The 18309-nt window shown below is 42.8% G+C and overlaps 1 protein-coding gene across 11 annotated transcripts in view; it reads right to left on the reverse strand.

Moving 5' to 3' along the window:
* The window catches only part of SEMA5B (semaphorin 5B), a 281295-nt gene that overhangs the window by 103807 nt on the left and 159179 nt on the right, over positions 1 to 18309 (reverse strand). For all 11 annotated transcript variants that reach the window (XM_086898536.1, XM_086898533.1, XM_086898532.1 and 8 more), the window contains one exon: positions 9381 to 9480. In XM_086898536.1, the coding sequence (XP_086754662.1) occupies positions 9381 to 9480 (100 nt within the window). The remainder of the gene's footprint in view (positions 1 to 9380; positions 9481 to 18309) is intronic.

Genomic DNA, 18309 nt, shown 5'->3' on the forward strand with positions numbered 1-18309 from the left:
AAGTCCTTGACTTAGCATAAGCATTGTTTAGCAAAAACTGAAACATCAGTGTCTTATCAACATTATTTTTATACTGAATCCAAGCCACAGCCCTGCACGAACTATGAAGAAGAAAATTCATTCTATTCCAACCAAAACCAGGACAGGGAAAGTTGAAGAGAACTGAGTGAAGAGTTACTATCCCTTTTGGGGACTAATATTGCACTGCTCCAATCATGCAACACAGCCTGGGTGAGGTACTGGAGCCTCAGATAGGCTCATTGTGCTCTGGGAAGAGGTTCCTTGTGAAAATAAATAAAATAAAATATTTCAGTAGAGAAATGCTTCCTAATGTCCAGTCAGTACCTTCTCTGTCCCACTTTCTAACCATTCCAATGCATCCTATTACTGGATGCCAGGAAGGAAAGATCTGCATTTCCCTCTCACTTCCCCCCCTCAGGGTGGGATTGTGCTGCAGTCAGGGTCCAGGTCTTCAAGAGGGTCTCACAACTGTCACCGAGTGGATAATAAGAAAAATAATTAACAGAACGGAGTCCTTTGGGTGATATGAAACAAGACACAGAATTATGCATATGATAACTAATGCTCCCTTCTGGCACTCCTGGAAACCACGTGCTGGGGCTGAGCCTCAGGCTAGGAGCCAGAAACTCCTGTCAGCTCTTCCTCTCTTTGCTCCTGGAGGCCTTAGATATACTTTGTACTTCCACAGTACATGACAAACACAGCTTAGTCATGCTTCATGACTCCCTAGGAGCTGGCTAGTATCATTCCCCTTATACTAATGGAGAAAATGATCCAGAGAAAGGTTAAATGATCTTCTCCAAAGCACACAGCAAGCCAGTGATAGAATCAAGATCAGACCCCAGGGCTCTTGGTGACCAAATCTCATGCTAGATTAATGCACAGTGCCTCTATGCAGGTCCAGCTGTGGCTGAACTTTTCAGATGGTTATCCACATTTCGGAACCAGCCAACCATACTAAGAAACCCATCTCCTGAAAGATGATTCTAGCCTTTGCTTTCAGAAGGAGTTAATTACATGACTGGTCCAGAGTGTGATATGACAATTCATTTGCAACTGTTACTCCAGTGGTCCATTTGAAGTGCCTGGCAAGCACTTGCTGGAGAAAAGGTGGAGGACCAGCAGCTACCCTACAAGCTGGATCCTTATTCACCAGTAATTTTGTTTCTATTGAAGAAAAACTTGTCCAATACATCATTCTTCCTCAAAAATCAATAGATGTACAACAGAGAACTGTACTAAATGGCAGACAGTAATATGATGCAGTTGCTGTATGAAGAATTGCTTTTCCCAATGCAACTTTTCTCAGTTATAAATTCAGCCAGAGTTAGAGAAACAACCTCTTAGAAGAGGATCCTTATGCAGGCAGCATATCATTCGTATTAAACAGCTTTCAAATTAAGCCAGGAGCTCAGCTACTGTTTCTGTGCTGCACTGAAGCCCAGTTAGTACTTCTCTGTGGAAACAAGGATGAAATTCCTCTGCATTGCATTCAGTGAAGAGCTACCATCAGCTTTTATGGCGCAGGGCGTGTGGCACAGCTATGCTCCTCTTGATGTTGTATATTCAGGGCCAAGTCTAGGAAGAGTCAAAAGAGGCAGAAACAGCTGCAGAGCAGGCAGGACAACAGCAAAGCTGAGGCACACTTGGGCCATGCCAATATGCAGAAATCTGGATGGATGGATGCTGCTGGGGAAGGGAGAAGCAGAAAGGGGATTAGCCTTTAGATGGACACCTTGTCTGCTCTTCCATCAGTTTGCAAAGGGGATAGCAAGCTGGCTCTGATGGCTCTGGCCCTTCTCTCTTCCCAGGGCAGGAGAGGCAAAGCCTCACTGCAGAGTGATTCCAAGCCCTTGGGGGTTATAGTACTTGCTATGCTCCTGAGACACTTCAAAGAATGGGGATTGGGAAATTTTTTGCAATATTGTTTGAATATATTTATCAAATGAGGGTCAGTTTCCTTTTCATTTTGTTAATTTTCTTCCCTCTTTTTCACTAGATGAGTTTCTTTAAAACCTCAGGGATGAAAACTGAGCCAAATTTTCAAAACTCATGTGTGGGTTTGTTCTTATTTTCCTGGAAGACTGACTTCATCTCTCAGACCATCACATATTATCCCACATGCCACCTCAAGTCTTTTTTGACATGTGGCTGACAGCTCCCCTGTTCCTCTCTCATCCAGCTGCAGTCACAGAGCAGTCACAGCACCTTGATATGGCCCCGAGACACACAGGGACCTTTGCTCTCCTATTTGCCCATCACTTTCAGTAAGTCACAACATAAAATTCCTCTTCTGATGCACTGATTATTGTTCAAATTTTTCCTGGCAGCCTCCCTACCTGCCTGCTTAGGCTGATAACATCCTCATTTCTCTGGATGTATTCAACATGACTTGTATGTAAATACTGATAGACTTAGCTGGTGAGATTAAGCTGTTGCCCAATGATCCCTTCTCTTTGTTGGGTTTTTATACCTTTGCAGTGGCACAGAACAGTAGGCTTAGCACCTAAACATCTGGATATAAAGTGATATGCAAACCACTGTGGTGAGCTGTGCCATATAAAACTGACATATCACTACCTTAACTAGAACAAGAGAAAGTATTTTCAGTAATGCAGAGGAAAATTACTCTGCAGCCCCATTCTGTGATGCTGTAAAACACATTATGTCCAAGTCTCCAAGGCTTTTGCCAAAGTATCCTGACCTTGTGTTTGCACCCATCCCACTCTCAAAAATACAGCCTTCAAACTTAATTATTCTCAGTGCTTTACTAAAGCAAGTGAGCCTCTCTTGGGTGGCTGCTTTCATGATAGGGTACCACCAATTTTCATTTTATCTGGAATATGAGATATTTTTCTAGTGAGGCCTGCAATTTGCTGTGTAGAGATGCTTCCTATCAGTCTGTGCTGCACAAAGATTGCCTTTCACACAGCACTGGCTGTGCAGGCACTGGCTGTGACAGTGCTCTGCCCCACAACAATGCTGATGTCACTTGCAGAGGTGGATGGTGCTGCCTTGCAGGCAATTTGAAGGACCAACCATTTTCCCTGCTGACAAAGATAACAGACCAGAGACTGCCACTGCCTCATCCTCTTCTCCATGTGCAGCATAAGTGTTCAGAACTGCCCCTTTGCCCTCCTGTTGTTGCAGCTTCTTCTGCAAACTGATCCCTTCCAGTAACCTGACACTGTTGCTGTATAGCATTTTATTTGATTTATTTATTCTGAGTTAACTAAAATTCATGTTCTTTGCTTGAAAAAAATGCACAAATTTTAGCAAAGAAAAAAAAAAATTACACTTTGAACAAAATTTGGGCCAAGTTCTAAACCTCCCAGAATCCCATAATTACAAAAACTGTCCTTGATCCTTTCCACACCGTTTCCCTTCCTCCCCAAGGGGTATAAGTCAGGGACAGCATAGATTTAGGGTATGCCAAATTCACACTGGTTGCAGACCAGCAGAGGAAAACAAACCCTATAAGTAAAAAAAAAAGACACCCCAGTGAGGCTTCACCCTCCACACTTTATACAAGGGCTGAGCTGACCTCACCTGGCAGAGTATCAGAGAGGAAAATCTTCCTTTGAATGAACCCAGGCTCAATAAAAGAGGTTAAAACCTGCACTTTAAATCACACTTTTGTTCCCTTTGTAAAGAAACTGTGCACCCCAACTGTGGATTTAACTATCTGCAGTGTCTAATCACAGCTTTCTCACCTTTACTACACTCTTTACGTCACAGGTCAAGCAACATCTTTTAAAAAAACCATGGTTCTCTGAAAGTTAATTTCAGAAACTGATTTGGGGTTTTTTCCCCTCACATCACCATGGTATCTGCCCTTCTCTAGTCTATGATACAAAGATACAACTTTAATTAGAGCATTATTTTGTCTGATAGGAAAAATCACAGTGAGAAAGAAAGATATTTGTTTCTCTCCATTTCTCTGTACTAGCACTTTCAGCTGCCCACCTATGATCTGGATATAATCAAAAACATTATCATGCTCTTTGCTTGCTCACGTCCTCATTAATACCTCAACTGGCAAGGTAATTTCTCAGCCCAAAGTGACTTAGCAGGGGGTAAAGCTGGTGTAAGACCGTGCAAAAATAGCACAAAGCCACCAGAAATGGTTCAGTCCATTTTTTTCGGAAAAGCATTGAGAAAAATTCTGTAGTCAGATACTAACAGGGACAAATGACACACCACTCCTGGCTGTTTCAGGGCAAGCCTGTGGACAATACAACTGTTGGCTCATGCTCATGTGGATGTGCCCAGTGTGAACTTGTTTGCATGTTAGTCTCTTTATGCTATATGAAACTTGATGTTTTTGACCATGCTGAAGTTCCACTTTCCCAGTGTAAGTGCATGGGACTCAGGCTTTTATGAACATTTTGCATCTTCTTTGGAGAAACAAGGCTGAGAGCAAGTGATTAAAATACCAAGTGGAAATACAAGAATAAAGGGTCCAAATTACACATCTGCCATGGATTTTCTGAGCCCAGAGAAGAGCTTTAACTATGCCCACACTGAGGTTGTGCAGACTTGACCGGTATCTTCAGAAAGTGCAGTCTCACTGCAGGAGTAGCTGTGTTAGGTGCAGTACTGTACCACTTTTCAGATATGCTATATATTCATGTGCCTCAACATCACAGCCTTCTCAGAGGGCAGGGTGGCTCTTAATCCCTCTTGGCCTTGGGTTCCCATCTACAGCATGAAATTATTAGTGCTTTCTTGCCTCACAGAAGCCCTGTGAGAATAAATGTTGGTGAGGGGCACTGATCATTTAGCAACAGAAAGTATTGCTGACAGATTTTATACTCTGTGGATCTGTGGCACTAATCTGACCCAACCACTGCCACTGAATTTCCTGTTTTGCAAAATGCTTTTTGCCTAGACAACATCATCTATGGAGACTTAAGGGTTTAGTGGCAGTCCAGATGTGGACAGGATTGAAGGTGCCCTAGGGTAAGAGTGATATTTTTTGACAAGCACAGGTTTTGAACGTTTTACTGCAGTGCTCTGGAGCTTTCTGCCAAACAGGCTTTCTATGTTTGGCCACAAATCTGCATGGAACCTGGTGCCTGACAAACTAATCCATCATACACCAGAGACTTTGAATAAACTCAGGGTGCCAAACCTGCTGGTTGAGGGTCCTAGAATATATTTACAATTTGTCATATTTCTGCAAGCTGCAACTTGAAGGAACTCTTTTGGGACATCAGTCATTCTACTCAGCCTTCAGCTCCTAAGCCTGCATGATCCAGAACTTTTTTTAATGCTTTTATAGCCAGAAGCATAATAGTCAGAAAAGGGTGTGCCTAGGCTGCTGTGAGTCCCCTAAAACAACCCTTGAAAATTCATACAGCACTTTCCCTGCTCCCCAAATATTGGTGCTCCATTCCTGGAAGTGTTCAAGGTCAGATTTAGTGGTGCCCTGAGAAACCTGATCTAGTAGGTGGCATATCTGTCCAGGATGGGAGGGTTGGAACTAGATGATCTTTAAGGTCTCTACCAACCCAAGCCTTTCTATGATTCTACGTCTCCTCTCTTGCACCATCTACTTGGAAGTAACAGGCACATTCAGATCAGCTCTAAATCAAGTATGAAAATCACCTGTCAAGCATCAAGACTTGCATCACCAGCAGCTTAGTAGTTTAACATTTATTGCAGAGAAGTCTGGCGGTCCATAAAGATGTGCAATTGCCAGTTCTGAGTGCCCTGATGCAGCTTTTGCTCCCCACTCTCTAACTCTGGGCTCTTGTTGGTAACAGCCAGTTGTGACAAGGGCTCCTGAGCTGCACTTCCCTGTTTGACCTCCACAGGGGATAATCCTTTCCCATCTCCTGATGGAGCTGGCAGCCCCCTTGGCAGGCAGAACTGTGAGGGCTTCTGGCTATGATGCTTTCTGGCTGGTTTTCCTCAGTAATACCTCCACTCACTGTGAATGGCTGACCCTCATAGCTATGCCTCTTGCATCCACAGCCCCATTAGGCTACAGCCCCAAGCTCAAACCCCTTTAGTTTCCTTCTGGGAAAAGTCAAATGTTTCCCTTAGGACTTCCCAGGCACTCTCTGTACAGTCATTTGGGTTGCCATCCTTCTGTTGTCCAAGCTGTTTTCCTTCATCTTGCTGTTGTGCCAGATTGTCACACGGTGTCTCAACCACCCTCCTTTACACCTTTTATGTTGTCCTCGACAGGGAGCTCTTGTGAAGCATGATTTTTGGCCTGCCTCCAAGCAGGGTCTTTCACATCATCACTTCTTTACTGGCTTCTGTCTGTGCCCAGCCAGCAATGAGACAGTCCCGAGGAGTAAGGCTCCTTGTGGAGGTGGAATGTCACAGCTACACCATGTCCCTCCTCCACAAAACTCATATTCCTTGCTGCCTGCAGCACAGGTGAGACAGCAGAGCACTACTTCTCCATCAGACAGATGAAATCACTGTGACCATATTTTCAATTTTTTTCTCACTAATAATGAGGTCTAGATCATAGTTTTTCCTCCCATTAAAATAAGCTCAAATAGCGATCACTTGTTCTCAAGAGCTGAAAAAAAGCAGCAAATATTTCAAAACAATCACTCATTCACAGAAGAAAAAAGTACATTAAAACACTAACACTATATCCAAAACAAAAACAAAACATGCGAACTGTGAGTCAAAATGAAGGTTATGAATTTTTGAAATGTGTGTTTCTATACTTAATGAAATGTGACTCATAATATGGGTAGTGTAGATTTACAATGTTCTAAACTATTCATATCCTTTCTTGCAAGCATTTGGATTTTACAAATGATGTGACAAGTAAATACGTTGCTTAGAAACCACGGTGGGCTTTTGAAACTAATTCTTTTGTTTCTGGGATTTTAACTTGGCAGGTGTTTGGTGCAGTGGAGTTATCAAACTCCCCTGGTTTACTCTCAGACAGCACCAGTCTTTAAGGAGGGCTCTTTGATAAGGATAAAGCTTAAAAATCTAGGATCATGTTATTCCAGCTCCCTGTCTGCATGGCATGCCCACAATACCTCTTACAGTTTCAGTCACGCTGTGTCCAATTCCTGAAACCAAAAACTCTTGTGAACCCTCGGGTTTTCTTGGAAGTATTTTCTATAAAGCTTTGAAACACAGGATGAACTAAGCCAAAGAGATGCTGTGATGAGGTCATACTGCTTTTAAATAGAGACAGACAGAAGTAGTCTGAAATAATTTATAGTGCTATCATCTAAGAGAATGATGTTAACCAGGAAATTAAGAAGTGGGAGTAGTTATAAACGCCACCCTGATCCCGAACTCCTTCCACAACTCCAGAATAGCTGGCATTACTACTAATATGATCTACAGCAGCACATTTAAACATGGTTAACATTTAAATTTAGGTTTCATAAATTACACCCTGCAGAGATGGATAGAGACAGCTCCTATCTCTTTGAGGTATTGTTTCATTTGCAAATTCAAGCAGATGGTGCACGAGCAACTAATGACTCAAAAAATCACCCCTAAAAATAGTCCAGAACAAGGTGTGGATTTATCAGGGAAGGAGAGAACAGAAAAGGCTTTGCTTCCCCTTCCCATTCCTCAGACACAGCTCCAGGAGCTCAGTGCACCCGGAGCCGTGCAGCACCAAGGACCCCATCCACACACCATTTTCAAGAACCTCTCCCCATCACCTCCCACAGGGTGGAGCTGAGATGAGAAAATGGGCTCAGCACTCCCCACCTTCTCCACACCAAGCATGGGTATCCAACCAAAAAAAAACCACCCTGGGAAATTACATCTTCATTAAATGTACCCTGAACTGCTCAGCACAGCCGTGTGGCACCACTGAAACTTTCAGTCTCCCAGTCAGGTGGGTAGTGCTTCATGAAAACTGACTTTTCCAGGCAAATTCTATCAATAGTTGTCAGTGCTTCCTCATGAGGCAATACCCTGCAATATAGTGTACCTCCACCGGGAAGGCAGCTTTGCTGTCACTCCCGTTTGTGATGATGTTGTACCCCTGTCTAACCACGCTCGTACAAACTCTCGGGGAGACAGAGAGTCCCTTCAGGAGGTGCTGTGGGGTTTGAGGAGGGGTGAGGGGCTGCATGGAGGAAACCTGCCGTGCAGCCCAATTATGTAAACCACAAATTCCTCAGAGCACCTGCCTGTGCAATGCCTGGTAAAAGGCACTGTTCACAGCTATCCCCACAGCAATGCTGTTCTGAAGTAATAAATATTAATAATTTCTGGTTAAAGATCCCAGCACAAATAAAGCTGCAGCTTGAAAAGTAAAATGTTTCTGTATGAAAAGCAGGAGGGCCTCTGGCAATTTGAACAGGAAGGTAAGTGTTATTATTTACTGCACATATACAGGCAGAAAACGTATATGAAATCACACTTCAGTTGTTTCTGTGAAGGATAAAACTCTCCTTCTGCTACACCTCTTGCTCTTTTCTATTGCTAGTACCATGAGTTCTTCCACCTCTGTTCCTCATGTCCCTGTCCTCTACTGCTGAATACACTGTGAAGAAAGCATTCTCCCTCCGTTTTTGTTAATAGCAGAGACTGATACCACAATGTTATCTGAGTCTAAGTGTTATACTTTAACTGATTTATTAGACCATGCTTGGTATTTTTTTTTCTTGTCTTATCTGTTTATTATGCAAAAAAAAATAGTCATTGGGGCTCATGATTCAACCACTTCTGATATATTATTTCACTGAAGCATAGCTCTTTCCCCCATTACAAATGCAGCTCTAAATTTGTAAGGCCTTGCCTGTGCTTATGTGTTTCCCCCTCCTCTTGTGACTTCCTAAATAAAAATAATGTTTAAAAATAAAGGAAAATGTATTATAATTATATACAATGGGCAAGAAGAAAGAGTTTGCACCAGAACACATTGGGTGAGGATCTGACTACATCAGGCAGATGAAGCAAACAGGTTCTGAAGTGGATTCTAAGAGAGAAGAAAGCAACCATTCACAGTGGCTCTATCACTTACACAAAGGTATGTAGATGAACCTGGTTCTGAGTGAAAGACTTGCTGTGGCAAATAAACCATAAAGTCAAATTCTGTGCTGGCAGAGGGATGATGCAGAATGGTTTACTGTAGCTCTTCTAACATTCACAATACTGAGTGAGATGCCAGCATTCTGCTTCATTAACCAGTCATTTTGATTGCATCTTTTTTTTTTTTCTTTTTAATTCTAGTAATTTTCTCTTCTTTGCAATTACACTTGATGTCTAAATCCCACTCCATAAATTATAGCTTTCTTTTTGAGGGGGAAACTGGCCACATAAGCTGGAAACACACTCTCCTCTGAAGCCAGGACCTGAAGGGAAAGAGCTTGAGCAGCAACCCTAGACTAATCAAAAGTTATCTTTACCTTGCTCCCACAATGAGCTGGTTCCTGTTGGCATCCAGTGCAAGCTGAGAAAAGTCATGCACACCTGGATAGGTGAAATTCGACACCCAGGGCTTCAGATCTGCAATGAAAATGAGAAAGCAGAAAACAGTAAAGCTGCTCCACAAGCAGTGAGTTCACCCGGACATTCACTAATGGATATCCTACTGAGTTATCTGTCAGGGGAAGGCTAATTAATAATCTCTTTAATGGGTTTCTATTTATTCTGATTCTCTGCAGAATGTGCAAAAAACCCACACATAAACACAAAGCTGTCTCAGCAGTTATTTTCACATCCACGATGGAGTGTCAGCATTGGTTTCAGAGACAACAGCAGCTCAATTTTACTTCTGTTAAAACTGAGGAAACATCTTCAGTGTCAGGATTAAGTGGTGTAAAGGGATGAGGCTGCCTGCCATAACACTTCCCCAGCCTTGCCTTCTGTGCTGATCAAAGGGAAACTGCTGCCTGCCAGAAAGAAAAGGTTGTGCCAGCTGATGAAGAACCAAGTTAGCGTACTGGTGATCTGCACTCAAGACCTGGCTGCTTCAATGACATTTTGCCTTCTCTTTCAGGTCTTTGGCTCTCTTCTACGGGTTTCACTTTACCTAGCATTTCACAGCCTATCAGCTAAATCCATTTTTAGATGGTGAGATGTTGGGTGTCATCACAGCCTCTTTGTGGCTGAGCAATTGCACAAGCTTGAGATTGCCTTTATCAACTGCCTTGGATTTGCCCATCTAGGCAACTGTCCAAAATGCAATCACACAGGTTAAATGCAGAGCAGTAGATCTGGCTATGCTTTGCTTGAAGAGACAAAGCTCTTCCAGAAGTTACATCTGTTAATATCAACTAAGCAATCTAGGACAGGAAGTCCTGTTGTAATAAAAAAAAAATACATGTTTTTAAGGAAAAAAGGTGAATTACTATTTTTAGGGTACCCTCAGGAAGGATGCTGGGGCATTCACAGCACCCCATCTTTCAATACCACTACCAACTTTGACTTTGTGTACATTACAGATCACAGAATTTCAGCCTCTCACCTTACACCTTTATTGCACAAAATAACTGGGAATAGATTTAAACGTATCTTACAGAAAATCATCCAGCTTTACTGTGAGGACTTCTCTTGAGAATTTATTCTGGTAACTACTCTGGCTGTAAAATACATGGAGAATACCAAATACCTCAGGGGGCAAGGCACAGATGAGACCAAATCAGTATGACTGTAATCCCTCTGTGACCTGTTGACAAGCAGCCCTGCCTCATTCAAGGACTGGTTGTTGAAGATCCAGGAGGCTTAGCATGGATGGTAATACCTTCTGGTCTCATGCCAACAGGATACCAATATACGGGCCAATGACCTGATGACTCATAACAATAATGATGTAGTTCAGACCAGTGCAAAAGAGCTCTGAAAAAACCTGTTCCACTATCACTTTATCTCTCCAATGATAAATTGAGAAGTCTCACTGAAGGCATTCAGGTTCAAACGCTTTGTTGCAGGCGTTAGTTTCCCTTTCCACAGGGACAAGAGGACAATGCTGATGAGGAATCTCACTAAGACCTGAGGTGTCTTGGCATGCTTCACAGGATTACAGATGTGCAGCTGTTTAAAAACTTTGATGTAGGGATATTTGTTGAGCAATTTGAAGTCCTTCCTCCCTCCAGGGATGGATGAACCTTAATCAAGCCCTTAAGTTACTGAAACCTTAAAAAAACACACATAAAAAGTCCATGAAGTCTACATAGCCTGCCTCTCTTTCCAAAGCAGAACCTTGTCACGGAGCTTCAGCCTCTGCCCCAAACACCACCATGTTTCATGACAGCTCCTGTAGTCCCTCACCATGGAGCTGGACACCGTCTGGCCTGGCCCCATGTCCTGCCTAATTGGATGCTGCCAGGACCCCTCCGACAGCGAGACCTCCATCCTCCCAATAATAAAAACTCTACTGCTGGGAGCTGTAGGATTTCAGCCCTTCTCAGCATTCCTGTCACACTGTGTAACCACACACAACACGTGTACCTCCTCTGCTCTTCAATGAAAAGGCATGAGTTAAGGAATAACTCCTCTAACCTTCAAGCATCTCCACCTCCTACACTCCTTAGGGACCCTTAATGATGTACTAGCACCAGGGAGGCACTGCAGTTTCACCTCTGGCATTCTCCTAACTAACGGGGCTCTGACTTCTTTTTCTGTAGCTCTTTAGCTGCAGAGACATTTCTGAACCAAGCAGCAGAACCAGCAACAATAACACCTTTCAGGCAGGATAGCTAGCTGATGTGGTGCAGATCTTCTGGCATTTCTGCTGGTGATGGGGATAGGATTAGAGGATTGCTATAAAATGATGATACCTTTTAAGGATGCTGCTTTTAGGCCGTAATTTCTCTTGTCATTTTGCCTCCTCTTCTACTGACTCTTTCCTACTAACTAAACCACTATTAGAGTGCAGCAGCAGGAAGAATATTTCTTCATCTGCTGCTCTAAGCAAAAGATCATCACTTCAGAGAGGTACACTCATCAGTGCTTCCTTTTAATGCAAGCTCTGACAAACTACAGGTAAAAATACTTTTTTAAAAATTAAAGGCAGTAGGTTGCTTGAATCTTTCCAAGTTGGCTCAAATGTCAATCAAGCCCCAGAAATAACAGGCAGTGTCTTGATTTCTATTAGTACTGCAGGTGGTACAACTTATAAAGAAACCCTTCCCAGTTATTAAATTAAAGGCTGAAAGGCATGCATCCTCATAGCAAAATTAAGCTTTTATAGGCATGTAGTCGGAGATTATTAAACCCAGCATGGTCCCAGATAAGAATGTATAAATGCAAGTTGTCAGAATTAATGCCAAATGGCACATTTTCCTTCCCAAAGTTCTTCCTTCCTGTTAAGAGAGAATGCAACTGCAACCAAGAATCAGAACGTGGGTCTTTTTTCATTCAACACATTCAAATCTACTGCTCAGACCACAGCCATCCCTAAAAACATTTTCAGCTTCCCTCTGAAACTAACTTCAAGGTAAATGCTGCCCTAGGTCCACCCCATATTAGCTGAAGTTTACGCATATGGACCCAATGAACTCCAGAGATTGCTTGTATTTGACCTTCTTCTGAAGGCTGATTTTTCAAGTGCTGACTCTTTAATTTGACTGGAAACCTTCAGTGCTGGGGTATGTTTACATTTGCAAAAGTATCTGTTTAAAAACAGTATGAAAAATTAAAAACCAAGGCTCTGGCTTTGCATGTCAGCAGCAGGAGACGGAAAACTAGGAACCACATGGCTTAGGGGCAAAATGTTCATCAAGGCCTCCTTTGTGTTTCTCGTCTCTAATCATTTCCAGGGGGTTAAAAATCCATGCTCTCACTTCCTCCACATGAAAACCAATGAACAAAAGTTTAATAGTTTCCAACACCATCCATCTCCAGATATCTGATTCAGAACCTCTAAAGCTCTGCGAGTCCCTCTACAGCTCAAGGTGGTTCAGGTACCCAGCTGCAAAGAACACAAAGCTTTGAAGGAAATGTAAGTCTGCAGGCACAGCTGTGCTCAGCTATTATGCAAGTCTAAGACAAGGTGAAAAGAGGCCCTCTGCCATTTCAGAGGGTGGTCCCTGCAGCCTCTAGCACATTGCTCTGACTTCCTGAGATCACAGGGCTGGGACCAGTATTACTCAGCTGCACAAAAGACAGCAAGCCAAACTGAGGGAGATGGGTTTAAGGACCTGATCCAGAAGCTTTACAAATCATTGGCGGTTTTCCACTTAGTTTGATGGGTTTTGGATCAGCTTCTAAAGATATGGTAAACCTGGTAATACTTGAGTCTTCATCTTCTCAAAAGCAGCTGCTCCCCACCTCACCCTTACTCTGTGTGTTTTGGAGGAAGGAAATATGTAAACACTGAGCTAAGGCTTCCCTGTCTGAAGGACAGCATTCACTGCTTCATCTCACTCAAGCCCACTTGTCGCTCCCATCCCCAGCAGGCTGTAACAGCTTTGTGCGTCCAGCACACATCACACGAGAGCAGAGGTTAAATGCCCGTGCCTTGAAACTGCAAAGCCATTGAAGGTGCATGGAGTAGGGCTACCCACAGTGCTATTCAAGAACAGCTCTTGCAAAATAATTCTCAGCAAGGATTTCCTATTTGAAGCAAAAAAACCCTGAACTGAACAGGACCAAAGATTCTTTGTGTAAAATGAGGGTATACCCAGAAGCACAGACTAACCATGCTCCTATCCTAGGACTGCACAGAAAAGCCTCAAAGAGATCATAAAATGACCTTAAGAGAGATAAATTCAGAGGGTCCCCATTCCAGAAAAGATAACCTGAATCCCATACCTTATGTAAGGCTGTGTAAAACAGGCTGATTCAACAGTAAAAGTTTGTGCAATGAAGTAGAGCATACACAGCACTTTGGACCTGTCAGACTCAATGGCAATAAAGAAGTACCTGTTCTGCAGATACTCAGACCTACTTTTGTGCAGAGCTAACTTGAGCACACATCGTATGCTTCCCTTTTCTGCTTCAGCATGGTCTCTTCTAAATTCTCTTAACACAGTTTACTAGTTCAGGACATGCTTAATTACTGTGTTTGAGTATTGGAACTCTTCTGGCAAGGCCCAGATGACAGCCATGACTTCTGTGACTTGTACAATATCCTCCCTTTTTGGTTTGCTTCAGGCTTGGTACAGGGCAGATTATGTTTAGTGATTGGCAGATACTTTTTGCAAGTACTCAAACAGTTTTATTTCAGACCACCCACAATGCTGGAGGACTCTCAGTACTGGATTTGAACCATGACCAAGAGAGGCAAATCATGTTGTAAGATAAGGAAAGGCCTCAGGCTCTTGACTTGGCATAGACTGATCAAATGTCCCCTTTTCAGAATCAAACCTACCATCTCCAACCATCCTCTGCCTCAACTATCCTCAGTATTTAGAGATTTTCCATTAAGTAGACAATTGTCTGCTAAGACTGAGGCCACAGTTTCCATTCTGTGTGGGCCCCTGACAAGACCCATCAGAGACAAGGCAAACAAGGCTGTAACCAAAGCTGAGAAAGCTAATGATTACCCAGCCATGCTATCACCTGTCTTCTCGAGTGCAGCAAGTGTGGAAATTTCCAAGACTGCATATAAGTTACAGTGAAATTACAGAATTATCTTTATTGGACTGGCAATGAATCGTATTTTAATATCAGCTTAATTTTAAATTTTAACTCTCAGTTGTAGGTCACACCACAGGTTAGTGCAATAGACTTTGGACATTAACTTTTACTCCCACTCCATGCTGGGTTTTAAGAGTAGTCTCCACAATGCAAAACCAATCAACAATTTAGCAAATTTATCAGGGGAGGCAGAAATCTTTTGCCGCATGGGCAGAGCTGAGCAAACAAATGTGTCAGCACTCAGAGCTCAACTTTACTTATGAGGCCAAAAAACTCAATCTGGCTTTACCCCAGAAGTCCTCCTACACATACACATCACCCTGCTGTCTTGTCTTCCCATCACCACCTCCACCTCATTACTGGTATTCTTTCTTTCTTTCTTTAAACCTGATCCATTGAAACCTTTAATTGTACATTAAATATGTCCTCATCCCAACTGCTGCAATTTCCAGTGTCACTGTCTTCTTAAATCTCTGATCTCCGCTCACAGCTCTGAGGACTTAGAAGGCTGTTGACAGAATACATGCCCTCCTACAAAATGGGTCAAACCAGCAGTTTCCTTCTCTCTCCCCTCAATACCTAAACCTAGCTCAGATGTTCTTCCAGCTGTCTCAGTCTCATGGCTTCATTCAGTTTACCCTTCTGACCCCATATTCACCTCTCCTCCCATTCCTGCTTTCTTTCCTAGCAATCTTCACCTTCTAGACATGTTTCTACCTCATTTCCTGGCTACTCAAACAATTTTTCCTGTCTTGACCAACTACAAAGCCCCTTCTCAGGTGAAAGAACAATGAACTAACCCATGAGTGGCCTGTGAGTCACTGTGATAGCAGCTTGCAGTGAGCCATTCCTTTTCCATGAGATCTGAGAAGCAAGAGTTGCTAATGTCCCTCTCCAAACTGTCCTAGAATATGTGGATAGAAGATGACTGGAAAAAGAAATAATTTTTCTCTTCTCTTTTTTTTTTTTTCTTCTCTTTTTCTCTTGGTCTTATAAAAGAATGAATAGTTCTATCCCTTAGCTACCAAGGAATGGAGCAGGACAGAAGAAACGGCTCTGTTTTCTTACCATCCTGAAGGAAAAAAATCCCCAAACCAAAGACTCAGGTCTTGCTTCCACAGAGCCATAGGAATCACAAAAAACATAGTAACATTTAAATATCTGGATGATTTGTGCCTCTTCCCTTGATGTCTACAGCTTCTCTGAACTGATCTTGCGGAGCTTCTTCCATCTCAAAACAGAAATAACAGCTGGAGACATAGGCATGGTCCCAAGAGCCCAATAGCACTGACACAGGAGTTCTTGAGGAAATCATGAAACTATTTAATGTCTCAGTGGTACAGTTGTTACATGGGTTTAGGAATACTGGCTGGTGCATCAAGGTGTAATTATCTGTAACACGTGTGATGTAAAGGAGGCACTAAGTATTGCGTATTGCATACCAAGCATTTTGACTCTTTAATTCCTAAATTTTAATCATTTCTTCAAAACAAGTATTGCTACATTTTTTCAATATGAATAATAAAGAACTTAGTCCAAACCCAATTTTTGCAAAAGTACAATTATAACTGCTTATTTACTTTTTTATTATTAATATGGAGAAGCTGGCAAAACACACCAATATATGAGGAAGAGCCCAGGGATCCCAGATAAAGCAAACATTAAATAATAAGCATGAACTGGTGCTCACTTCCAGTATGGAACAATATGCTGGTAAGTTGTCCTGGGGCCACCTCAAGGAAGGATATTGAAGGACTGCAATTCACTTTCCCAATCTGTCACATTTCTACAGTATCAGCAGCTCTGTTCCATCAGAGAGGTCAGTCTCATCCCTCTCTGTTTCACTTGGGTTCCTAATTTGCACATGGTGAAGAGTGGGAAGAAGTTCCATCTAGACCTGGCCCAGGGCAAAGCTCTTCCTGACTTCTAGGAGACAGGAGACTTTCACTTGGTAAGTCCCCAGGCCTCAGGCTGGGGATTTGGAAAGAAGTCCTGTGATTCAAGAGAGGCTCTCTTCAGCATGGTTCCTATAGCTCAGGCCCACCAATCCCCAACTAACATAAAATCATTTAGGTTGGAAAAGACCTCTAAGATCAAGTCCAGCTACCCAGTTCATTAACTCAGCACTGCCAAGCCCACCACTGAACTACATCCCCAAGGGCAACATCTACTCTCCTTTTAAATACCTCCATGGTTGGTGACTCAAATACACCATTTCAGGTTCTCCTTGGCCATGGCCAATAAACAGCAAGAGGGGATGCCACAGTGCTTCAAGAGTGTTGGATATGGATGTGTATCCACAAGATATAAGCATATACATTTGCCCTGCCTCAGATTTACAGGACCCAAGGTGTGTGTCTACATAGCACAGGACTTTATGGAAAGAATGTATTTGGCTTTCCTCAGCTGGCTGTCAGCTGAGGCAAACACCTAACACTTCCTTCCCTCCTCAACCACCTTGCCTGCAACCCCATGCAGCACCAAGCAGTGTCACACGGCCACAGCCTTGTACCCCACCACCAGCTGGTGAAACTTGGCTAAGCAGTGCCACACACAGCCCCACTGTGAGCAAACCCAGACTTCTTGTTCTCCTGAGGATGTTGCAGAGTGTATAAGTATTGTGATCTGTTGTTTACTGAGACAAGCCCTGCAGCTGTCATGCAATCTCCCTCACTGAGAAAGATAAAGTGAGTGCTCATGCATCACTTGCAGCATCCTATGACATTCTGATCAGTATAATCCCTCTTTTCAGACAAGAAAGCAGTTGCATCCTGGCTCCTACAACCACTGCAGTCTGATGGAGTTAAAAAAACAACACCCCTTTGTCATTATTCAAGGATCCTTCAGTCTGCCTCCTCCACACCTGGAGGCAAATTTTTTTCACTATCCTTACAGTTGGATGTCTAAATCAGCCATTTGTGCCAGCAGCAGTGGTGCAATACTCAGGACAACTGTTTTCACTAGTGAGAAGGTAGGAGAAGGCAGAGAAAGCAGGGCTAAACTGTCCTTGAATTTTTCCTGCAGGCAACCAGATCTGCCACAGAAGCAGAAGTGTCTGACTGTGGTGAACATCTGAAGCAGAAGGTGATCCTCCTTGCTGGCTAACCAAAGACTGAACTGGAGATACCCAGTTTAAAAGACAGTTTATGCTGTGCAGCTGCCAGGCTTACGAGGATTCCTGTCTTCTACAGACAAAGCTCCCACCATGAGGAAGTCACAGCAAGGAAGGAGGGCACAGGCTGTAAATTCCTGAAAGAATTTTGAAATTAGGCTGTTCTCATAAGAATTTGTGTTTTAAATTGGAAACTGGCTAATAGTAAACAACCTCACTGACTTCAAGGAAAGTACATATTCAGAACCTGACTGAATTGAATCTGTGGGCTTTCCAGGGTCAACCCTTCATGATAAAACAAGAATATTTCTTATGAGATTGCTAGTACTAAAGTGAACTTTATCAAAGCACATTGTCATCCTTGAATGGAAAATTTTAGGAGAATGTGGTATGTTAACACTCACCAGAAGCAGATGTGCTAAATAAATGCAGTCTGCTGTACCATTGATGTATCACAAACTTGTTCAGTTAGGGAACTATATTAAGTAAGATTTGAAATTGAAAATGAGGTCTCTCCAAGGGATGTCTTTGTTTGCATTGAACCACAGAAAAAGAAGATAAGCACTTCACTTTAGATTTCCACCCTTTCTCTGATGTGTGCCAGGGAGCCGAAACAAAGGCTGCCCATCGCTATGTCCTAG

This window comes from Cyanistes caeruleus, chromosome 7 (assembly GCF_971803275.1).
Source record: "Cyanistes caeruleus chromosome 7, bCyaCae1.hap1.1, whole genome shotgun sequence".
Lineage (NCBI taxonomy): Eukaryota > Metazoa > Chordata > Aves > Passeriformes > Paridae > Cyanistes > Cyanistes caeruleus.